The sequence below is a fragment of the Vulpes lagopus genome, chromosome 18 (assembly GCF_018345385.1).
Source record: "Vulpes lagopus strain Blue_001 chromosome 18, ASM1834538v1, whole genome shotgun sequence".
Classification (NCBI taxonomy): domain Eukaryota; kingdom Metazoa; phylum Chordata; class Mammalia; order Carnivora; family Canidae; genus Vulpes; species Vulpes lagopus.
This window is the reverse complement of record NC_054841.1, coordinates 22,562,025-22,586,752: the sequence shown is the minus strand read 5'-3', so window position 1 is coordinate 22,586,752 and position 24,728 is coordinate 22,562,025. Positions and strand designations below refer to the sequence as shown.

The 24,728-nt window shown below is 54.0% G+C and overlaps 1 protein-coding gene across 4 annotated transcripts in view; it reads left to right on the top strand.

Moving 5' to 3' along the window:
* The window catches only part of DLGAP4 (DLG associated protein 4), a 139,397-nt gene that overhangs the window by 50,045 nt on the left and 64,624 nt on the right, over positions 1–24,728 (top strand). For 3 of the 4 annotated variants that reach the window (XM_041732452.1, XM_041732451.1, XM_041732453.1), the window contains exons 2-6: positions 1,202–2,273; positions 4,921–5,162; positions 8,401–8,515; positions 11,138–11,188; positions 13,858–14,098. In XM_041732452.1, coding sequence (XP_041588386.1) covers positions 1,275–2,273; positions 4,921–5,162; positions 8,401–8,515; positions 11,138–11,188; positions 13,858–14,098 — 1,648 coding nt within the window. In that variant the 5' untranslated portion in view covers positions 1,202–1,274. Of the gene's footprint in view, positions 1–1,201; positions 2,274–4,920; positions 5,163–8,400; positions 8,516–11,137; positions 11,189–13,857; positions 14,099–21,890; positions 23,012–24,728 lie in introns of those variants that run through there. The other variant, XM_041732454.1, reaches the window with a different exon arrangement.

The window sequence follows — 24,728 nt, the reverse complement described above, 5'->3', positions numbered from 1 at the left end:
CAGTGCCACCCCCACCCAAGGCCTTGTCCTGTTCACCCAGTCCTGAGGATGTGCTCTTGTTACTGACTCACTCAGAACTCTGGTTCCAGACTGACCACCATTGATTTCTTCCAGTCAGAAATGATGTGCTAATGGGCTTATTGGCTTCTCTGATGTTTACAGCCCCCAGCGCCTATCCCAGAAGTCACACTCCATAGACATCTATTGAGGGACAGAGCATGTTTTTATAGAGGCTCTATATTTGATGTAGGATTCCTCTGCTAAAGTCAGAGTTGGATAGTACTGTCCTCAGACCCAGGTGAGATGGGCCCTATCCTGGGCCTTACTCTTTAGAAGGCTTCGCTGGCTTTCTTTCTTTCTTTTCTTTCTTTCTTTCTTTCTTTCTTTCTTTCTTTCTTTCTTTCTTTCTTTCTTTTCTTTCTTTCTTTTTAAGATTTTATTTATTCATAGAGACAGAGAGAGAGGGGCAGAGACACAGGCAGAGGGAGAAGCAGGCTCCATACAGGAAGCCAGACGTGGGACTCGATCCCAGGTCCCCAGGATCACGCCCTGGGCTGCAGGTGGCACTAAACTGCTGCGCCACCGGGGCTGCCCCGCTGGACCTCTTTCAACCATGTTGAATCATACATAAGCAAAAGTGTTCAGGGGACAAGAGGACATGCTCACCCAGAGCCATACTCTGGATACTGAGCACCCAGGAATTCCGTACCCAAATGGCCCCAGGCCTGGTTCCAGGACCAGTACAGGATCTTCTCATGGGTGACCTACACTGCCAGTGGGACCATCCCTAGGCCTGATGGTATATGGAGTGAACTTGGGGTACATGTGGGTGTGTGGTTCCTTGTAGCAAGGGACATAGTCAGACACAGGAGGAAAACAGAGGGTGAGCTGCTCCCCCTCCACTACATTCAGTCATGGAATTTGGAGGAGACCAAGAAGTGTGAGTTTGAACTTGGCTTTCCAGGTTATTATGAAGATATATTCATCAAGGTAGGAGCTGTTTAACAGTTTGCCAGCCTCAGCTATGGTGCTGGTCTGTGGGCCTCCATTTGTATTCTTGTCCTCCACCCTACAGTGTTAAGGGTAGGCCAGAAGTCTACAGAAATCCTCCCAACCCAGAGATCTGTGGGGGTCTGGGTGACATTCTCAGCACCTTGTCCCTTCTGAATTCAGCTAATCCCTCTCTGTTTTCTCTCCCCAGGATAGCTGCTGCCCAGGAGAGGCAACCTGGGCACCCCACTAAGGCAACAGCCCCTGCCCTGAGGGCTGGGATCATGAAAGGCCTCGGTGACAGCCGCCCTCGCCACCTCTCTGACAGCCTGGACCCACCACATGAACCCCTGTTCGCAGGGCCCGACCGCAACCCCTACCTGCTATCGCCCACAGAGGCCTTTGCCCGCGAGGCTCGCTTCCCTGGCCAGAACGCTCTGCCTGGGGATGGTCTCTTCCCACTCAACAACCAACTGCCGCCTCCAAGCAGCACCTTTCCCCGCATCCACTATAACTCCCACTTTGAGGTGCCAGAGGAGAGCCCCTTCCCCAGCCATGCCCAGGCCACCAAGATCAACCGGCTGCCTGCCAACCTCCTGGACCAATTTGAGAAGCAACTGCCCATCCACCGCGACGGCTTTAGCACACTCCAGTTCCCTCGTGGTGAGGCCAAGGCCCGTGGTGAGAGTCCTGGCCGCATCCGCCACCTGGTCCACTCCGTCCAACGGCTCTTCTTCACCAAGGCACCCTCACTGGAGGGCACAGCAGGCAAGGTCAGTGGCAATGGCAGCAAGAAAGGTGGCCTGGAGGACGGCAAGGGCCGGAGGGCCAAGAGCAAGGAACGGGCCAAGGCTGGGGAACCCAAACGGCGTAGCCGCTCCAACATCTCAGGCTGGTGGAGCTCTGATGACAACTTGGACGGCGAGGGTGGCGCCTTCCGCAGCAGTGGCCCAGCCTCCGGCCTGATGACACTAGGCCGACAGGCGGAACGCAGCCAGCCACGCTACTTCATGCACGCCTACAACACCATCAGCGGGCACATGCTCAAAGCAGCCAAAAGCAACACCGCTGAGCTGACCGCCCCACCCCCCCCACCTGCACCCCCAGCCGCCTGCCCCAGCCTTGGGGTGGGCACCGACACCAACTATGTCAAGCGGGGCTCCTGGTCTACTCTGACCCTCAGCCACGCCCATGAGGTGTGCCAGAAGACCTCAGCCACCTTGGATAAGAGCCTGCTAAAATCCAAATCTTGCCACCAGGGTCTAGCCTACCATTACCTGCAGGTGGGTCCCTGTTAGGATTAAGGGTGGGGTGAGGAATGTGGGGAAGGCACCAGTTCTGAAAACCCAGCTGTACCACAGACTTGTGTGAAAAGTCGCTTCACTCTGGGCCTCCATGAGTAAACACCTGTGAAATGGTGTCTGGTGGTACCTGCTAATAGGGGATTCTTTCCACTGGTCGTGCTTTCAGCAGACATTGATTAGGGTTCTTCCGAGCCCAGCCCAGAGTAGGAACTAAAACATACACCTGCCCTCTAGAGGACAAATCTGGAACCTGTGCCATCCACCCTCCTCAGAAGACCAATTGCATGGCATTCTAATTGCCAGCCTCGTGCCTGCCACCCCCACCAGACCAGAGGCTCCTTGAAGACAGGGACCACATGTGATGCAGCTGCATGTCCCGAAGGCCTAGGACAGGGTCTGGCAGAGAGGAAGGGCTCAGGAAATGTGAGAAGAGAAAGGGGTAGAGGAACAGATGGACATTTAAGTGAACAGAGTGAGAAATAAATAAGACAGAGCCCCAATTATCAGGATGCTGGGAGAGAAAGTTGCATGAACAGATAGTCATATCAGTGTGAGCCGAGTGTGATGGAGGTCAGCAAGAGGGCTGCAGGAGGCCCTAACCCAGCTTAGAGGACTAGCTCTCTTCTTTCAAGTGTTAATGTTTATTGAGGCACTTAATATGCACCAAAGCTAGGTTCCTGGAAAGTGGCTCAGAAGACATCTCTGTTGCTGCACATCCCCCTGGGGGTCTTCAAGAGCAAAGCCAGTGGCTATGAACTGGGTGCACTCCCTGGGGGCAGAACCCAAGCTGTGGGTGGAAGTTACAGGAAGCAGATTTCAGTACCCACCGAGGTGGAAGGGGCTGCTTCTGTAGGTAGTGAGCACTTCATCCTAGGGGGTGTGCCAGCACAGGCCTCGCCAGCCTTTGGAAGCACATTAGATACATTTTGAACCAGATGCACATCAAAGTCTGACAAAGCCCCGAGTTATAAAAATTCCAAAGACAGTGAGACTATGGGGGGAAAAGCTATTTTTTTCAATAGGAGAAAAATGGAAATCTAGGCAGTATTTTATATATTTAAGGCTTTTGTGGCTCTCGATCCACTTCCTTAGTTTAGAAACATCAGAGAGGGTGGTGTGTGACCTGGCTCTCTCTCAAAATGGTGTGGTTTGGTCTGATCATGTGAAAATGCTTCAGGAACACCATGAAAGGGTGGCCCTGCAGGCCCTGAGGCTTATGTTGCCAGATTGGGTCATGGGAGGTGGGTCAGGGGCGATGCTGGGGATGCAACAGGTTTTAAGCAGGACTATCAAAGGCCATGTTCCCCAAGGGACAGGTGGAGATAAGGAGATGGAAAGCAAATGGTCTGGGAGGTAGAATGCGCAGGCCCTAGTGACTGGCTGAGCAGTTGGCTCGGGGGTGGGAGGGGGGTTGGAGTCCTGGGGTGGAGGAGGGGAGTCCCAGATAGGAACCATCCCTCAGCTGAGAATTGGCCACTGGCAGTATGGGCACTTGGAAGGGTGTGGATCTGTGTAGGTGTGGTGATGTTGGGAGTGTGCATTTTGCCTGTGGTAAAGAATGGCAATGCTGTGTACGCCGAGAAATGTGTGTCACCTGGGCATCTGTGGTGAAGTGTGTAGAACCTAGCGAGGGTGTGCACTCTGTGTTGAGGCAAAGACAGTGCGGTGGAGATGTGCTGCAGTGTGTCCGCAGTACAGTGGCTGCTGCTGTGTTTGTGAGGAGGGGTGTGGTTTGTGAGGATGCTCTGTGTTCACACGGTATATTTGTTGAGGAGCATGCATGAGATGAAGTGGCTGCTGTGGGGTATGTCCTTGGTGAGATGGGTGTGTATGGAAAGGTACAATTGCTCTCTGAAATGTGTGTATGTGGCAAGGTGTGTTCACTCTGTGCTTGGACTGAGATACCTTGTAAGTGCTAAGATGTGTAATCTTTCGTCATGAGGTGAATGTCCACTCTGTATACATGTCTGATGAGAAAGCAGCCCTTTTTCCAGGTCACCGACTGGCTGCCAGACACCCACCAGCCTCTCTGCACGCTCTGCCTTGGCTTACCCACTAGTAAGGGACATAGGAATGGATTGACTCCAAGGACCCTACCCCTCTACTGATGTGCAGGTGTCCTCCGACCAGCCCTCTCTGCCCCCACCCCCATCCTAGGACAGGATCTTGGTGCCAGGCCTGAGGACCTGTCTGGCCTGATGGTCTCATCTGTGTAGTGGGATCATAAGCCATCATCTAACACAGCAGGGTGAAGTGACGGGAACACGGGGGTGCTCAGAAAAGGAGCTGCAGTGGACGCCGTTGTGATCTTACAGCCTGGGCTGTGTTGCTGGGGCACACTCAGCTTGGGATCCATCGAGAAATCTGAGGAGAGGCAAGGATTTGCTTAAGGCCACACAGTGAAGCTGTAGCAGAGCCGTCCCTGGAACCCAAGTATCCTTCCTGGGGCTGTGTGACTTCAATGGCAGAACCCAGCAGGGAAGGCCCAAACCCTCCGAGGTGGGGAGCGGGGGAGCTTCGGGGTCCGGAGCACCATCCCCTAGGTGGGCTGCTGGCGGCGCGCTGAGAGTGAGCGCCGCCCGCCACCCCTCCCCACCCTCGCTGAGGTCTGTCCGCCCATCCTCAGGTGCCCGGCGGCGGCGGCGAGTGGAGCACCGCGCTGCTGTCCCCGCGCGAGGCGGACGCGGCGGCCGAGGGCCCCATCCCGTGCAGGCGCATGCGCAGCGGCAGCTACATCAAGGCCATGGGCGACGAGGACAGCGATGAGTCCGGCGGCAGCCCCAAGCCCTCACCCAAGACGGCGGCACGGCGCCAGAGCTACCTGAGGGCCACGCAGCAGTCGCTGGGAGAGCAGAGTAATCCCCGCAGGTGAGCACGCGCCCCCACTTCCTAGAGCCCCGCCCACAGGCTAGCCCTGCCCCCTGGAGCTCCGCCCCCGGGAGCGCAGCTCCGCTGTCAGAGTCCCGTCCCGGGAGGGCTCCGAAGTCCCGCCTCCTGGGAGTCCCGCCCGCAGACTAACCTGCGTCCCCCGGAGCTCCGCCCCCGGGAGGGCTCCTAGGTTCCTAAGTCCCGCCTCCTGGGAGTCCCGCCCGCAGACTAACCTGCGTCCCCCGGAGCTCCGCCCCCGGGAGGGCTCCTAGGTTCCTAAGTCCCGCCTCCTGGGAGTCCCGCCCGCAGACTAACCTGCGTCCCCCGGAGCTCCGCCCCCGGGAGGGCTCCTAGGTTCCTAAGTCCCGCCTCCTGGGGGGTCCCGCCCGCAGACTAACCTGCGTCCCCCGGAGCTCCGCCCCCGGGAGGGCTCCTAGGTTCCTAAGTCCCGCCTCCTGGGGGTCCCGCCCGCAGACTAACCTGCGTCCCCCGGAGCTCCGCCCCCGGGAGGGCTCCTAGGTTCCTAAGTCCCGCCTCCTGGGAGTCCCGCCCGCAGACTAACCTACCCACGCCCCCGCCGCCGGAGCTCCGCTCCCAAGTCAGAGTCAGGTCCCGGGAGGGCTCCGAAGTCCCGCCTGCTGGGCGCCGGCTCACAGGCTAGCCCTACCTACCCCCTGGAGCTCCGCCTCTGGAAGAGCCGCTCCGAAGTCTGAGTCCAGTCCCAGGAGGTCTCCGAGGTCCTGGCCTGCTGGGAGTCCCGCCCACAGGCTAACCTGCCCGGTTGGACACCTCCCCGTCCCCCTGCGCGTGAGCTCTCCCCTGGGAAAGCCTCCTTCGCTCTCAGCCTCCGCTCACTAGCAAGGCTAGTCCCTAGACGAGCTCCTCGCAGGTGTGTCCCACCCCTGGGAACCGCACTTTCCTTCCCTATGGCCCCCTAGGGAAGCCCCGCCCCATAGATGAATCCTGCCCTACAGCCTCAGATCCGGGTGAACCCGGGCTCGCAAAGATCCAGGCCCCCTAGGTAAACTCGACTTTAGTTAGCTTCCTTCCCGAGATCCACGTCCTTAGGTTGACCCCTTCATTTGACGAGTTGACTCCGGAGAGCCCCGCCATTTGGTGAACCACTCCATAAGCCCCCCACAGTTAAGTCCTGATCACTGGTGAGCTTCATCCTTTGGTAAAGGATAAGGAGAGTCTCTCTAGAGTGACTGGCCCCGCCCACAGGAGCCACATCATCAGATGAGTTCCACTTCCACACGGGAAACAGGCCAGGGAACCCTCCTCTTCAGGTTAGGAGAACCCTGCCCCTAGTGAACCCACCATTTGTACTAGCAAGGTACTTCCCAGAAGGCCAGACCCCGCTCTAGGATGCCCCTGTAATTGATCGCTGTGGTGAGCTCCAAGACCAGGGAGGATGTCCAGAAGTCAAAGGGAGATAGACCTGTGCCATCGCCCTGCCTGAAATTCCACCATTCAGCCCTATCCTGTTGCTTTAAGACTTGGAAGAGTTAATGAAAATATGAACAAATGAGATGCATGCACCCAGAAAGCAACAATTAAAATGTTAGAGAAAGTCCATTAAGGTTCAGCTTTTGGCTTAGGTCATCAGATCATGATCCTGGGGTCCCGGGATCAAGCCCTGCATGGGGCTCCCTGCTCAGCAAAGAGTCTGCTTCTCCCTCTGCCCATCTGTCCCTGCCCTTCCTACTTGTCCTCTCTGCTCTCTCTCAAATAAATAAAAATCTTTAAAAAGCAAAATGTTAGAGAAAGGTGAAGCTTTCACATGCAGAAGTCACCATGGGGATCAGAACAGAAAAGAATGAGGGGGGAAAAAGTTATAGAAAGCCCATCATCAAGTACAAAACAGGTAAAACTTAGTAGGAGGAGTTCAAAGTCCTTTGAGGAAAAAGCAAGTCAGAAACAAGAAGAAGAGTTAAGGGAAACAAACTTAGTCCTAGTTCTTCAACTACTGGGGCCAAGAGCCGAGGCTTCTGGGAGGAGGGGGTCTGGGAGGACTGCGACAGAGGGAGGAGAGCAGGGAAAGTGATAGAGCACTGAGGCACGGAGGGGCAGGGAGGAGCAGTGTACTCAGAGAAGGCCAGAGTCTCCTTGCTACAGGAATTTGCTTAAGGGATGCACAATAGGACAGGGACAGGGAATGGCCCCAAGGTGGGAATGTAGGACACCACTGGTGAGTCCCAGGTCTGACCCAATCTGAGCCTCAGTTTCCCCATCTTTAAGTGAAGGGGCTAAGCTGAGTGATTTCTGAGACCCCTTCTAGTCCTAGGATCCAACATTTCCATGAATGACCCCTTCTAGTCCTAGGATCCAACATTTCCATGAATGGGCACTGAGGTGGGAGCAGAGGACAGGACCTAGGCCCAGACCTTGAATGAGAAGGAATAAATAATAATAGTAGTAATAGTAGTGGGCGCCATCTGTTAGCACTTGCTGCACTCTGGGCTCTGTGCCTGCTGTAGTGCACTTTAGCATGCATTACTGAATCTTCCTCATCACAGCACCAAGCAGGCAGGCACAGTATCACCCCCACTTTATAGGTGAGGAAACAGACATAGGCACAGGTCATGACTTGCCCAGGGTCACTCAGTGAGGAAGCTCCAGTCCCATCCCAGCCCATCTACATCAGGCCTGAGCTGTTGGGTGCTTGGATCTTAACCCCAGAGCAGGGGTGAGGGAGAAACCCAGGGTCAGGTAGATGTGAGGCAAATTGAAGAGCAGGGACCGTGAGATGAAGTGGTGAGTCTTTGGGGGCCTCTTGGAAGCCACCGGGATATCGTGTTGAAACTGATGCTCTTTGGGGAGCTCAAGCCAGAGATCAAGGCTGTGAGCCTTGACCTACGGCCTCTGTCCCCCTCCTGGAATTTCTCCAGACCTGTAGGGGAAGGGGCTGTGGAGTTGTGCTGGCTAGGTTTGAAACCGTCAAAAGTGAGCTTTTGCCGCCACCTCGTGGCTATAGTAGACAAAACAAGTAAGGATCACCAGCACCCTCCAGATTCAAGCCTCTGAGCTCTCCCCCTGCTCAAGGCCCCCCCCACACCTGCCCGCCCCCCCACCCTTTACATCACCCCCCCCCCCGCAACACTACACAGGTTGGCAGTGACTTCCATTTTCCCCTCTGCCACTGGATGACCTTGGCCAGTCTTTCCCCCTCTGGGCCTCAGTTACCCAGGCTGAACGGTGGGTGGGCTGAGCCCTGTCTGCTCCCCACCCTCACCAGGAGTCTGGACCGCCTGGATTCAGTGGACATGCTGCTGCCCTCCAAGTGTCCGAGCTGGGAGGAGGACTACAACCCCGTCAGCGACAGCCTCAACGACTCCAGCTGCATCAGCCAGGTGAGGGTGGCGGGTAGCCAGAAGGTCAGTGGGCTTGGAAGCCCTAGCTCCCACCCAGGAATACAGACATCCAGCCCCTGCTCCTGCCCAGCGGTCCCCAGATGTCTGCACTGTGCTTCTGTTTGGTCTTTGTTTCCATGGCTGCCTGTATGCATATATCTTGCCCCACTGACTGTCCTGTTGTGGCTGGAGAGCAGTCATAGGGCGTGACATGGCATGGCCTGAGCTGAGGGCCCCAAGGGAGGGGCCACACCACTGCTTTGGGACCCAGGAGCCTGAAGATGGCATGAGGAGTTCCTGAGGAACTCAGGAGACCTGAGCTTGAGTCCCAGTCTTGTCACTGAGAGTATGAACTCGGGACAAGTCACCCCTCCCTGAGCCTCAGTTTCCTGATTTACGAAGAAGGGTGATAATTCCTATTTCAGAGGGTTGTGAGGGATTGATGAGATAGGAATGTAGTGTTCTCAGCAAAGGGCAGCTAACTTTACGGTTATTATTGTTATCTTGCTGTGTGACCTTGGGTAAGTTGCTTCTCCACTCTGCACCTCCACGTCCAACAGGCTCAGTGGAAAGTTGGACTTTCAGGGCCCAGGCACCAGATAGCAAATAAACAAGCTGTGCTGCACTTTTCATTCTCTTCACCCCCAGCTCCTTGAACCCTCACAGCCACACTCGGGGGCGGGTGTACTGATTATTTATATCCCTATTTTACAGATGAGGAAATTGAGGCTCAGATAGGTGAGATCAAACCGCAAGGAGGAGGCAGAGCTGGGCAGAGATCCAGGGCTGTCGGACCTACACCTGGACCCCAGCCCCTGCCATATGCGCAGTACTGTAGGGTTTGCAGAGGGAGGACCAGCCAACTTTTGAGGGCTCCCCCCATGGTGTGGATGGGGAGATGAGGCCCAAAGAGGGCAACAGCTGCTAGGAGTAGCAGAGTGGGGCAGTGGAGGTGCCAGGTGCACACCCAGCCTCCTCTCTGGGCAGGTCCCACTGAGTGCAGCCCCATGACCTGGGCTAACGCACCACTTAGACCTGGACGGCTTTGGGATCTGAGATCCTTGCCACTCCACTGTTCCTGGCCCGGCCAGGGCATTCCCCGCCCCGCTCACTGAGCCCCCAGACTCCTGCCCTCAGCACTGTCATTCCCAGACCAAAGAGACTGACCTCCAATGTGGGAGGACTAGAGCACCCCCACCATGGGACTCTATCCCTGCCACCCTCATGCAGGCCGCATCAAGTCTCCTGGCCTCCAGGCCTGCCACCTGCACTCTGTTCCCAGTGGCCAGAGGGAGCTTGTGAAGGATGTAAGGCAGATCACACTACATCCCTGCTCCAAACCCTCTGGGGCTCCCGCCTGTCCCCAGTGAAAGCCAGACTCCTTACTCAGCTGTGTGTGGCTCTGCCTCCCTCTCACACAGGATCTCAGACTTGTTCTGTCACCTGTCCAGCTCCAACCACACTGGCCTCCTTTCTGCTCCTCACACACCTCACACACCTGTCCCCAGCTCTGCATTTGCTGTTTCCTCTCCCAGGAGCACCCCTCCTTCAAATCTTTGCTCAGCTGCTTCTCTGCCTTCCTCTGTCTTGGCTCAAATGTCACCTCAGGGGAACCTGCCCTATCACTCCTCTAAAGGAGCCCCCAGGACACCGTTCCCTTACCCAGCACCAGCACTATCTGAAATTATATCTGTTTATTTACTTGCTGCCTGTCTTATTCTTAAGACTGGGAGCTCCCTGCAGGTGGGGACCTTGCTGTGCAGTTCCCCATGGCTTCCTTGTCCTCGGCACGGGACACATAGGTGTTCACTGAATGGATGGCTTTCCTCCCTGTGTCTGCCATCGTACCTTGTTTTCTTGTCTCTGTCTTCCTGTTTCTGTCTCCTTCTGTTTTTCTCTCCTCTCATTCACATTCTTCTGACTCCCTCTAGCAGGTCCCACATCTATGCTTCTCTCCGAGTCTTTTTCTCTCACACAACCCATCTTCACCTTTGCCTGGCCTGGCATCTGGAACACTTTTGTCCTTTGGCCACACCAAAGGGCACGTGGAGTCAGCCAGCCTGAGGACCCCAGCAGGTCTCTGCCATTATCCTCTGCCCAGTCCAGCTGTCTCCTAGTCCAGGGTCCTCTGAGCCCTCAGACCCTCACCCCTAGAAGTTTGAGTAACCCAAGCCACATATGTGGCCCTAGAGTCAGAGATGTCCTAGCTCTGACTGTGTCTCTGAGGCTTTGACTTCTGCCAGAAGGAGCTCCCCTCCCACCAGGCACTGGACTATATTGGCCCTGACCAGGGAAGAGAAGGCTCTGGGCTCTGTGCTTAATCTGGAGATCTGGGGTGGGGGAGGGTTGCTGCCTGCCTGGGTGAGAGGCAGCAGACAGGGCATCTTCCAGGGGCCAGACCAGAAGAAAGATGTGTAAAGAACAAATTGCAAATCCTCAGAAGGAGTAAGCCTCCCATTCCTGGAGGAAGCTAAATAAGACCTCCTAGCACCTGGGCCTCAGCCAGTCTGGGGAGGAGGTTAGACCAGCCAGCCGCTAATTCTCTTGCAACTGAGTCTGAATACCCTACCCCAGCCCCGAGCCTTGGTCTCCCCATAACCGTCCCCCCTCTCTTTCCTGCAGATTTTTGGACAGGCCTCCCTGATCCCCCAATTGTTTGGCCATGAGCAGCAGGTCAGTATGTTTGCCATTCTCTTGTACCCCAATTCCAGAGTCCAGGGCTAGGTCTGAGGCCTGGCATCTGAATGGTCCTAGCCCCTGGCCCAGGCAGGTGCAAGCATAGCCGGCAGCAGGAAAGCTACCTTTGGTGAGCATGGAGTCGAGTCTCATGCTCTGCCCTTACCTTCCACTCACTGACCCTTCTTTCACTTCACTTTTCTGTGTCTCAGTTTCTTCCTCTCAAAAATGGGGGGAAAATGGGCTAGGCCCTATGGATGGGGCAAGCAATAATCCCAGGATAAGGGAAAGCATACCCTGAGAGTCTTCTAGCTAGTTTTATTTAGACTGTTTATTTGGGCTGGTGGTTTGGGCCTTGGGTCTCAGACCCCAGATCCCCTAACTTGTTTCCTTTTGTGGGCTCCACAGAGACCTTTAAGGTATTGGGGTGTTGGCATGAATTCAGGGATGTTTCAATTTTACAAAACTTGGTGGGGATGGAGCTAGTCCTGGCATACTGCCTGGCTACCCTAAGGGTGCCTGCCCCCTCCCTATGCACACCCTCCTGCCCCTGGAAGTGGCCCTCCTTCTCCCCAGGCTCCAGCTCCAAGACCAGAAGGAGAGGCTGAAAGATGCTCCAAGCTCATCCCCTCATTGTGGCCAGGAGTGGACAAGGAACCTGTCCAAGGGGCAAAACTGGGACCGGCCCCTCAACTCCTGATTCTAATTGTGGATGCTTCACGTACCTCCCACATTCATGTCATAGTTCTTCTCAAGCACATTATTCCAGAGGGTCTTTGGGGAGCCCACAGTGGTCCAGGTGACCTCTTCCTCCCCTAACTTCCACAGACCTGTGGTAAGAATGTGTGTCATGTGTTAACATATGAAATTCCAGGGTGTTCTCTATACATATGTCCTCAGTGATACACACACCAACAGCCCTGACCAGCTGGCCTAACCTCCAGAGCTTGGGAGCATCTTAACCAATCCTTACTAATCCTTGCCCTCACCCCATAGAGCTTCCTATAATAATAGGGACAGGTCACCAGTTACTCTCCTGACAGTATCCTTAAGCATGTGATCTAAATTATCTTATTTAATCTTGACAACAAGCCTATGAAATGTGCTCTGTAATTACCCCTATTTTATAGATGGGGAAACTGAGCACAGAGCAGTTAAGTGACTTGCCTGCACTCATATTGCAAAGAAATGATAGACTCGGGGTTGAAACTTTACCAGTCTAGTTCCAGAACTGTGCCATGCCCGCAATCCCAAAGCAAGACCTCATTGCCCTTGGCAATCACAGGGGCCTCTTGGTGTATTTCAGGTTACAGCTGTGGAGACTAAACACCTGTCTTTTTAAAACCCCCTCCAAATGAACTTTGGGTATGCCACATGGCCTACATTTTAATTTATCAGTGTTATCCGACAGGGCATTCTGTGGAGATGGAATGTTCTAGAATACACGCTGTCCCTTAAGGTAGCATGAGCAAGTGAAATGCAGCTAGTGTGGCTAAGGAACTGAAACTGTCATTTAATTCCAATTAATTTAAACACTAAATAGCCACACATGGTTAGTTGCTACCATATTGGACATCACAAATTTAGACCTTTCCAAACATATGCTCCACATTGGGTGATGATCCATCTAGTCATTTTACCTGATGCAGTGGCAGACAAGTAGATGGGTGTTTAATTTAGTTAGAAAACACTGACCCAGAGGATAGTGATAGTCGGAGGCCACACAGCCAAGCCCGGGGCAGAGCACTCCATGTAGTGCTCAGTCAGCTTCTGCCTCTTCCCTTCTTACCCAGGCCTCCTCCCAGGACCTCCACTCAGTGTCCATCCTTTGCCCGCTGACCCCTCAGCGTATACTCTGTGGTCTCCAGTAACCATCATGGCCTAAGACCTGGGTCGGACAGACCCTTACAGAACCCTGGGAGAGTATATTTATGGTGGGTCCCTGAATGGTCACACTCTCAGCTGCAGATTTGTAGGATCTTGGATGGCCATCTCTAGAGAGACACTTAGAAACCATCTAGATGGGTCTGAACTAGGTGTGTCTAATCTCACCAGACGACTGCATATCAGCTTCATCTCTGGCCTCTGCCTCCATTCTAGATTCCCTTCCCAACATTCATTCTGTATGCCAGGGCCAGATTAATCTTCCCTAAATTCATACTTGGATTATTGATTCAGCCACTTCCTCACTGGGTATGCCTGGCAAGCATCTTCTCCTCACTGGCCCTCAGTTTCTTTGCTTGTGAAAATAAAGGAATTGGACCATAAGATGGTGAATATCTAGCACACTTACTGCCTCCTCCCATTCCAACATTCAAGGTAGACATTACTAGTTGATTATAGCCTTCTTTGTGGCTGACTTCAGATGTGGCCTCAAGATCTATCAGTTGATCAGTATGGACACACAAGATCCATTAAGTATCCTTAATAGTTTCTCCTGTATTGTAGATACTGGGAAAATTGAGGTTCAGAGACGTCTCAGGGGCTGCATATATTTCTTAAGGGCTCCATCTGCTCATCCCATACCATGAGTGAGATGGGAGGAAAGGGTGAGCTGACTGGAGGTCCTTCAGACTCTCCAGCCCTGCCACTGTACCAACCACTGAGCACCTTGTCCCTCCAGAATGGGCACTGCTGGCCTCTGACGCCCACCTTTGCCTGGCTAGGTACGGGAGGCAGATCTGAGCGACCAGTATGAGGCAGCCTGCGAGTCTGCCTGCAGCGAAGCGGAATCTGCAGCTGCGGAGGCACTGGACTTGCCGCTGCCCAGCTACTTCCGCTCCCGCAGCCACAGCTACCTGCGGGCCATCCAGGCGGGCTGCTCGCAAGAGGAGGACAGTGTCTCCCTGCAGTCCCTCTCCCCCCCGCCCAGCACTGGCAGCCTCAGCAACAGTCGCACGCTTCCAAGTGAGTACTGAGATTGGGGGGGGTGGTATTTTTGTTTTTCACAAGGGGCCCCCAGGGACCATTCCTGGTGGATCAGATGCGGGGAATGCTGGGGAAGAATTCATGGTGGGCTAGCCAGGTTTGGAAGGATAGTTAGGAGCAAAAGCAGGAGGCCTTGAAACTGAACTTCCCACTAACTGGCAGATTAGAGCTCGAATGAGGGTCACAGAGGCAGATGTCATCACTGGCAGAAGGTTGAAGGGGTCAGAGAGGCCTGTGGCTTTGAGATACTTGGTTGCCTCTGACTCTCCTGACCCTGGTTCAGAGCAGCCATCTCCTGGTGAACAGGGTTTACTGAAGCCCTCCCTCCCTGTTTAGATTAGTTCAAGTAAGTCAACCTATGGTGAGGGTTAGAACCTGCCTGCCGAGAAGAGATGGTATCTGCACTGAGACTTCTCAGCAGGGTGGGTTTGCAGGTTTCTCTCATATCCACAGAGACAACCTGTCCTTCATGCTACTTGTTCTAAGTCCTCTGGTGACAGTCTGTGCAAGATCAGAGCAAAAGGGAACGCTGTGTCACAGAGCAAGCCATGAAAACCAAGGCCAGGGAACATCCTAGATAATTTCTGGTTTAATAGAGAAAGCTTCGATCTTACTCCGGCCAGCTAGTTTTCCTCCTGGAGTCTCAGTTTCCTCACCTGTAAACTGAGGCCTAAGACAGACCCCAGAGTTCCTGGGGAGACAAAATAAGTTACTGTGTGTAGGGGATGTTCAGGCAGGGCCTTACATGTGGTGGGATCTGTTATTGTTGGTTTTCAGATTTGACTCTGACTTTCCTGGCAATCAAAAGCAATTGGGATTGGATTGTTGTAGGAAAATAGACATGTTTCCAGTGCTCAATTGGTTTTCAATGTAAATAAATGAACTTGAATCCTTTGCATATTCTATACACAGGAAATTAATTTATTGAAGGAACTTGTCTTTGCAGGGGGCAGAGCAAGAAATGACTTTCACTATTGCCTTTCAAACCCTGGGTAATATCTGGGCAGATCCCTGAGCTTTTTCCAGTCACTTTTAGACGTTAAGGAATAGCTTCATTTTCAGGTATTAAGAGTCCAGTCTGGCCTCACTGCAAAGCTTCAGCCTTATCAACCTCAAATCTCATGCTTCTGCAGGTAGGGACTGACTCATACTATGAAGCCCACAGTAGGGAGCTGGGCGTGGTGGTCATTGTTGTCTGTGTTCCTTGTTCACTAGTGGCTGTTTCTGGTCCCTTTGGGGGGCAGGGGAAGGTAGCCAGGACAGGTGTTATCTGGTGTCAGGACTTTCTGTATGACAGATGCCATATAGTGGATCTTTCTGCTAAGTGGTGCTTTTGAAGTTTCTTCTGTTCTGCCGGACCCTTGGAGTGCCTCCTTCCCTGGCTGGGGCAGTCCCCCCGACCCCAGCCCACTGCTTCTTATTTCCCCCCACAGCATCTCCATCTGGTCTCCCTCCTGACCCTAACCCTAATCCTAACCCTAACCCTCAACTTCTCTTCGCTAGGGGACCTGGCCCTGCCACGCAGGCATCTTGGGCAAAATCCTCTGATGACAACTCCAGCCCCACTATCTTCCTTGACTCCCACTCTATCTGTGTGAAAAGGAGGCCTTGCATGTGGAATTCTGAAAGTATGGGCTTGTCTTCTACGGCCTTTCTTCTAGCCCTGCAGTCATGGGTAACCCTGCCAGTCCTTCTGCTTTAGAGGTCTCCTAGCGATGCTGAGGCCTGGTTCTAGGGCCTCCAAATCCAGGGGATCCCTGCTAGGCTCTCCCAGCTACCTACAGTTCTCTAGGAGCCTCAGGTAAAGGGTCAGATTCCCGGTATCATCAGGCCCATGGTCAGTTCTCTAAGCTTGAGGTGGGTCTTGGGGGATATACAGCACGCCCACAATTTTCTTCATTCTGTAATCTTCCCCAAACCCAATTCCTCATGAATAGACTAAGGATGGGACATGGGCTACATATCCCAGAACTGCTTGGGCTCCTTATTGATCAGCTGTTGCCACAATAGTGCTACATGACAAAAAAAAAAAAAAAAAAACACAAAATTAGCGTAATACAACAATTAACACTTATTTCTTGCTCCCAAATTTGTGGGTCAGCTGGAACAGTTCTGTCCCATACCTCTCTCATCCTCCTAGAACTAAGGATCCTTCTGGGATCAGTGGCCCAACCAGGGCATGTTCTCATGATGATGGCAGAAGCACAAGAGAGCCAACCTAGTTATACAAGCACATTTCAAGTCTCCTACTTCCATACTCTCTGCTAAAATTCTGTTGGCTGGAGGAAATCATATGACTGGGCTCAAAGACGGGATGGAGAGGTACCCTCCTAACTTGTGTATGAAACTGTATTTTTATGGCAATGGTGTGGGTACAAGGAGGGGTAAAAAATTATAGGGTCAGTAACTGAATCTACTGTGGTCCACTCTATTGGCCGCATTTATTCATGTTCCTCTCATATAGAAAATACACTTCTCCAGGGTACCTGCGTGGCTCAATTCATTAAGCATTTAACTCTTGGTCTTAGCTCAGGTTGTGATATCAGGGTTATGAGACTGAGCCCTGTGTGAGGCTCTGCACTCAGCACAGAGTCTGCTTAAGATTCTCTCCCTCCTCTTCTACCCATCCCCATGCTGGTGCATGTGCATTCTCTCTCGCTCTCTCTCAAGTAAATAAAAAGTTTAAAAAACAATCAATACACCTATCCTCAAGACCCCCAAAGTCTCATCCAGTCATAACAGCAGGAGCTCATGATTTGCGTCAGGCCTGGATGTGGCTCCTCTTGATTGAATAACCTAAAATCTAAAAAGAAAAAGAGGCCAAAAATTCAATCAACCACCCCCCACAACAGTCTATCCTGTATGGGTGATCCAGCACCTGGCTTTCAATATAGGGGTGTAGGCCTCCAGTTATTCTCAATGTGGGGGCTTTAGTCCAAACCAAGACACTCAAAGTATGTAGCAATATCTCACACCTAACCAGACACGTGGGCCCAAGTGTACCTACTTTGGACATACATGTAGTTGTATATCCTTAGACCTCTGTATGACATGAAAAGTTATAAAAATATATGTACACTGATATTCTCACATGTGCACATTTATGCCTAATCTCTACATACACCTGCATCACAGTCACATACATGTGTGTCTCTTTCAAGACCCATGCCACCTCCACACCCAGGAGGAAATCATGCCTCTAGCAGGTTAGAGCCACCAAAAAATTTCACCCCTGACACTTACCAGATCAGCTCTCCCTCAGATCTCCACAGGGACAACTACATACTTGCTCATCTCTCCTCCACCCTCCGATCCCTTCATGCTCAGCAGGTAAACCCACCTGCCTCACAGGGAAAATCAGGGCCACCAGATTTTCAAATCTGTGCCCAGAGCTGCAGCTGGTCCATACGGTTCCTTTGCGCAGGGTTAGAAAAGGGCACTCCCCTCAAGACACTTAATTGCCATCTGTTGAAAAATTGTCATGATGTGTAATTTTTATTTGAATAAGGTCTTTTACTGCCATCTGCCACAAATTTGTCATGATTAGTATGTAATTCAATTATGTCTATGTTGTAAACAGTACCCGCCTTATATGTGGCATCTTTAATCAGTATAAAATTTGCACATCCGTACATGGCAATTCTGCCCACAATCACCTCCCTCCATATAGACCCACACCGACACCAACACACAGACCCACCCTATTTCAGCCACTATTTGCCCACAAGGATCACCCCTGCTCAGAAGGTGGCCTCCTCTCCTCTGCTCTGTCTCCAGGAAGTGAGAAAGAAGTCCAGGCCCCGGGATCCCTGTGTGGCGCAACGGTTTGGCGCCTGCCTTTGGCCCAGGGCGCGATCCTGGAGACCCGGGATCAAATCCCACATCAGGCTCCCGGTGCATAGAGCCTGCTTCTTCCTCAGCCTGTGTCTCTCTCTCTCTCTGTGACTATCATAAATAAAAAAATTAAAAATAAATAAATAAATAAATAAATAAATAAAGGAAGTCCAGGCCCCTTGTAGACACACTCGCCTAGGGCTGTTCTGAGCACCACCACCACCCCATTGCTGAGGGGCATCAGAGCTCTTAGTCCCTTTCACATGGGCACGGGATGTACTCTGGCAGGCAGGTAGGTGGATGTGGGCGAGGAGTGGTTACTGAACCAGTGAGAGCCTGGAAGGGGAGCCCTCCCCCCCCAGGAGCAGCTGTGGGCAGAGCATAGAGCTGCCCACCCACCCACTTCCAGCTCACCAGCTTCCCTGCTGCCAGTCTCGCTGCCACCACTCCTCTCTCTCCCTCCCCCTTTCTGACCCAGATTCCACATTCCAGAAATAGCTCTGGCAGGTGACTGGCAGGCAGGGTCCGCTCCAGCTAGGGTGGTGGGGGAAGCAGCAGCCTGGCTCTATATATGTGCCCCTCCCAGCCAAAGGACCCAGCCAGAAGGGGCCACAGGGGTGCCATCACCCCACAGTCAGCCCCACCCTACCTCCTCTCACCCTCTGGGAAAGAAAAGAAGAAAGAACAAAGAAGACTGCCTCCCACTCCCTCCCCTCTCTTCCTTGCCCAGCTCCCATTAGCACTCATTCTCCTCTCCTGCCTCCCTTTCTCCCAGCTTCCCCTGCCCTCCTTCCCACCAGCTTCCCCTGCCCACCTTCTCCGCCTTCACTTTGTGGCCCCTAACCCTGTTCCCCCCTACATGCCCCCCCACTTCCTCCCCTCCCCGTTTCTGCACATCCTCCCTCCCTAGCCTCCCCTTCTGTGTCTCTCCCACGCCCTCTGAACCATAAGGGAGGCTATGGCCTCACCCAGGGGCCCTGGGTGGCACTCCCCCACCCCTGCCCGGCAGCTCCTGCCAGCTGTGCCCTCTGCATTAGCACATGTTTCCATGTGTGTGTGTTTACACATGCATATACACACACACCAGGTTACACACACTTGGGCACACTCCCTGTGCCAGTGCTTGAAGCTCTAGGCTAAGTGAGGATAGATTCCCTGCTTGGGATACACCCTTGTTCCTTGCTCAGGAGCCCTGAGATCTCGTTTCCTCTCTCCTGTCTCACTCCGGGTGGGTTCCGCCCCTACCTATGCCTCACATTCTCCATCAGTGTTGTGAAGCTTGAATTTGGAGACCCCCTTCCCTGTCCAAATACCTCCTGTCCAAGTCACCCTCTGAATCTTTGTTCTCTGCACTCTCCCTCACAATGTTCCCAGTTTCTCCTCTGATACACTCCCTCCTCCACAAAGGAAGGGAGGCTGACAAAATTCTAATAAGCAGTCAACCCTTCGGTCAGCCTTGTCCCCCCCAAAACCCTCCCCCAGGCCTAGCCTTCCACAATCTCTGATTATTACCCTACAGCTCCTGTCATATCGAACACTTCAGTTACCAGAGTGTCAGGACTGAGAGGAACCTCAAAGACCATCATGTCCAGAGATTGCAAATAGACTTCACTCCTATGTCATTTCTGATCCCTGCAGCCCAGGACTGAGACTTAGTTAAGTAGAGAAGTGGGCCACCATTGACTGGTGATATCAGCATGGTCACAATATTTACACATATCTGACATTCCTGAGTTAACCCAGTTTAACCTTTTGTACATATGCATATACTCTTGTACAGAACTCTTTCAAAGAAACTACAGCCTAGAGAAGGTGAGTGTCAGGTCAAGGTCACCCAGTTAGTAGGTCAAGTTGCTGTTTCCCATCTGGGTCTCCCTGACTCCTAAGCCTTGAGTTTCCCATTACCCCATGGGCAGGGGAGCCATCCGGAATCCTGGTAAAGAGGCGTGACATTGTTACAAGAGTTTTAGGGAGAATTATGTGGCAAGCTGGCCAGGATGGATTGGAGATCCAGGCAAAGCAGTGAGGCCTGAGCAGGGGCCATAAAGTCAGAGAGTAATGAGAGGATCCAGGAGGCCTTCCTGGAGTGAGTGAAGAGGGGTCAGAATTCCCTGTTGCCGTACCTCTGCACAGAATGCACTTAGCAGAAGGCAGGCTTCCTCCAAGGGCTCTACCAAACCTTGGTCCAGAACATTCCTGGTTAATCGAGTGCCTACTGTGAGCTCAGTGCACAAATCATTACCCTTCTAAATCCTGTTTTTTTGGCAGATCCATTGAGCCTTCTGGGGGAAATAGTGACTGGGCTTAAAGATTGGTGAGCAGGTTATGAAGCCAGGATTGAGTTTCTTGAACTAGAGGCATTTCTTACACCCTCAGGGGTAAAGAGGTTACTCCAAAGGAGGGGAGACAGGGATCCCTGGGTGGCGCAGCGGTTTGGCGCCTGCCTTTGGCCTGGGGCGTGATCCTGGAGACCCAGGATCGAATCCCACATCGGGCTCCCGGTGCATGGAGCCTGCTTCTCCCTCTGCCTGTGTCTCTGCCTCTCTCTCTCTGTGACTATCATAAATAAATTAAAAAAAAAAAATTAAAAAAAAATTTTAAAAAAACAAAGGAGGAGAGACAAAGATGCTTAAATGGAACCAGGGAGCTCCCACTAAGTAGTGGTTAAGAACATGAGCCTTGCAATCAGGCTGCTCTTTCACTGGATAGATGTTTATTGATCACCTACAGTGGGCCAGGCCGAGCTCACCAGGGACACAACAGTGATCAAAACAGAACACCCCCTCACCCACCCCCGCTTTCATGGAAAGGACATTCTGTTGGGGTGGGGGAAGCAGACAGAATGATAAACAACACATATAAGCGAATGGTTCATTGGAAAATAGCCCAGAGCAAGGGGAAGGGTGTTTGCAGCAAAAACGGGATAGGGTAGACCTGGTTGAGATACACACTTAAGCAAAGCCTTGGAGGAAGCCCTGGGGGTATGCCTCGCAGGGAGGAGTCCTGAGCCGGAGGATGCCTGGTGCCTTGGAGCAGGGTTCCGTGTGGCTGGGCCCGAGCAAGACTGAGCCTGGCTCGTCCTTAGGAGTTTCTCGAATTTTTCTAAGTCAATTTAAAGATGAATGCTACGTGAATAGCACAGGTGGAGCATCGTGACTATGAGTAGGACAGACTAAGTTAATACTTTCAAAGTGCTTAGCACCGTGGCTGGGATCAAAATGGCCCAATAATCCACATTTTCTTTTGTCGTCATATTGCTTTTATACAAAAATCGCTACAATGGTATCAGAAGCACTTATTAAGATTCCCTTCGTCATTTTACGTTTATTAAAGAGATGCGCAGAGAAGGCAAGGGACGTGCCTCAATCACCCAGCAAGGCAGGGCAGGAACAGTGGGGCCTGCAAGGGAGACCTCCTGTAAGGACAGCCTGGAGAGGGGAGGCCAGGACGAAACGAGTGGGGGACTCAACAAGAGAAATGGGGACCTGGGAGGGCCGCGAGAATTGAGGCCTAATTTGACCCTGCAGTGTTGAGAAGACCAGCTCAGGTTTCTTGTCGTGACCCTCAGTTTCCCGCGGTGACAGCGAGGGGTCGCCACGGGGAACTAGTGCGAACCCGCTCCGCTCGTCCCCGCTACGGAGCATGCGTCCCTTTCCAGCTGGAACCGGTTTGGCGGGGCGGCTCGAGGGGCGGAGCCCCGGTGCTCAGGCATGCGCGTGCCGACGTGGGCGCGCGCTCCCTCTCCCGGTCAGTCGGCCTGGGCGTGGGCAGCTGAGCGCGCCGAGCGCCTGCGCACCCGGCCTAACCGCGCGCGCGCGCCGGGCCACGTGCCGAGCGGGCTGCGCGCGTCCCCGCCCGCCCCGGGAGTCCCGGGAGGCGCGCGCGCGCGGCTGACGCGGGGGGCGGGGCAGGGCGGGGCCGGCGCGGGGCTTTAACACGGAGGCCCCGCCCCTCGGGCGTACAAAACCGGAGCCTCGGGCCGGGCCGCGTGAGGGAGGAGGGTGAGTGCCCGCCGCTGGCCGCAGCTGCCGCCAGCCTCGTCCGTCACTCCGTCCGTCTGTCCGGTCCACGCCGTCGCCGCCGCCTCCTCAGCCCGGACGGCTGGGGCCCGCCCAGCGCCGCCCGGAGCAGCCGCGGCCCCGTGAGGAGACGGGCGCCGCCCCCGCCCGGCCCTGCCCCCGCCCTCCTCCCCGTCTGTCCGTCCGTTCGTCCCCCCGCCCGCTCGCGCTTCCGTCCTTCTGTCCGGCTGCCAGCCTTCGGGCTGGTCTCCCCGCTCCGTCCGCTTTGTCTCTCCCCGGCTCGCTGTCTCTTTGTCTCTGCCCTCGCGGTGCCTCAGCCCCTCCCTCGCTCCCCGATCTCGGGTCCCCCTCCAAGCGCTCCTCTCATCCCTCAGAGCCTCCTTTTCTGGGCGGCCCGGGTCCTCGGACTCCCCCTCACGGCGCCCCCACGTCTTTGGGGGCCTTGCCTTCAACACCCCCTCACTCCCTCACGTCGCCCCTCTGAGCTTCCCGCACAGCCTGTGGGGGGTCCTCCCTTCCATCTGTATCCTCAGATCCCTGTGGTCTTGCCCCTCTCTTAGCCCTCATTTCCTCGGGGTTTTCCCCCTCGGGGGCCCCCATTCGCGTTGGGACCTCGGAGATCCCTTGGGGTCTCTCTCCTCGGGACCCCCTAAAGCTCCCAGCTCCCAGACTTCACCCCTCCCTGCTTTCCTTTGGTTTGTCTCTGTGGCTGTCGCTCCTTGTTCTCTCTCAGGCCTCCGTGCCCCCCCCCCCCCCCGCCTCTGGGGGTCGGGCTCCCCTGCTTTGCTCTCCCTGCCTCAGCCCTCACATCTGCCTCAGTGGTCTCACCACTGAGTGGCTCTTGTGCTGAAGACCCCCTTTTGAGCCTGCTCCTTTCCCCAGGGCTCTTGGCCCCCTTGCTTTCTCTGCCCCTGCCCCCTGTCTCCCCTGCTCTCTGCTCCCTTGTCTCTCCCTTTCCCCTTTTCTGTCTTTGCCGGTCTCTGGGTCTCTGACCCCCCTCCGGCCCTCATGGCTTTGTGTCTGGAGCTCTTGAAGCAATGTGAGTGGTGGGGTGTCCGGGTCTGGCCGGAGTCCGCCCGCAGGCTGGCCGCGGCGAGGCTCCATGGGGTTGGCGCTGGGGCTAGGGCTGGCGCTGGGGCAGGAGGCTCTGGACCCTCCCAACAAAGGGGCAAGGAGGGAGGGGCCAGGCCTGTCTGGCAGAGGTGGGAGTGGGGGGGCCTTCTTGCTCTGAGGCTTCTGCTTTAGTTGCTTGAGTGTGTGGAGGGTGCCACGGGCTGGATGTCCTGCCCGCTTGGTCCTGCATGGCCTGGCACTTTGTGATCGCTTGTGGGCAGGCCTGGGCTATTTTGGAGCTGGCAGGATGTGATATCACTTGGGCGTTTATTTAGACCCGGCTGGGGGTGGGGGCTGCGTTCTTGCCAACTTGAGTAATGAAATTTTGCAGGGGGGTGCGGCCGCCTAGGCAGCTGGGCTGTAGGGTGTGTGGCCAGAACTTTGCAGGCCACCAGACTGGGCAGGTGAACAAGGGACTGTGCTGCCTTGGTCTTGCTGAGACTCTCAGTCAGGATGAGGGGAAAGAGGAGTTGTTCTTAATCTGACACACTTGAGTATTTCCTTTGATGGGCTAAGAACTCTGGGCCTTCATTCTGCCAGCCTCAAGCTGTGTGAGAGCCTCAACCTCTATAAGCCTCAGTTTTTCCATTTGTAAAAAGGGGATAATTGTACTAATCTCACCAGGTTGTCATGAAGATCAAATGAAACGTCTGTAGGCATGCTTTGTGAAGTGTCACTGTGTCTTTAAACTGAGCCCACAGAGGGAAAGCAGCTTGCCCAGGGTACACAGCTAGTTGATGGCAGAGCTAGGACAGGGGTCCAGCCCCAGGACTCCTTCCAGAGTTCTTTACCCTTGGCTCCATTACCACCTGATTTTTCAGGAATACACCTGCCTTTCCACCGGGGCAGGGAGCAAGCTGTCCCTTATCTATGCCAATTCCTGGTTTCTCTTTGTTAGTTTGTAATGATAGGCAGGTGTGCATAGCTGGATGTCTGTGCTGGGAGACAGCTGGATTTTCCATGTTCCATCCCATTGTTGTTTGAGGGTGGACCCTGCATGGCCAGTGGCACTTGGGAAAAAAGTCAGTTGGTGGCTGTGAGCCTCTGCTGCTTTTCCTGCTTCCCTGTAGAGTGGGGAAACAAAGACAAAGACAGCAGCCGGGAGAGGCTCCACACACAGTTGGAGGTCTGCTGTCAAGGAGCCTAGGATGTCCTAGAACTTCGGAGCAGGAGAAGAGATCAACTGTTGTAGCACCCTTGTCTTATGGATGAGGCCCATAGAGCCAGGGACCTACGGAGGGTAAAGCAAGGACTTGGTCTTCTTCCATGGCACTGCCTCTGAGGAGGTAGGTCACTGTCAGGCTAGTGTCACTTGCCCACTGGTGTATAATGACAATTTCCAACATCCATTTTACCTATTACTTTGGGTCCTGTGCTTGACACACTACACGAATGACTTGCAATTGAGGAGAGAGAGGGGCTTGGTCCTTGGCCCTTGGCCTGGAACCAGGAGATCAGGATGCTGGTCCCCACATCTTTCCCACTCTCAGGGAGGCCACCTTCTCTGGGTTTCAGCTTCCTTATCTGTAAAATGGGAATAATAATCTTTGTCCTAAAACCGATTCTGAAATCATAGAATCCCTAAAGAAATTCTGTGAGGCAGAACGCCAGGTTCTATTCCTGGCAGTGCTAAGATGCAATGT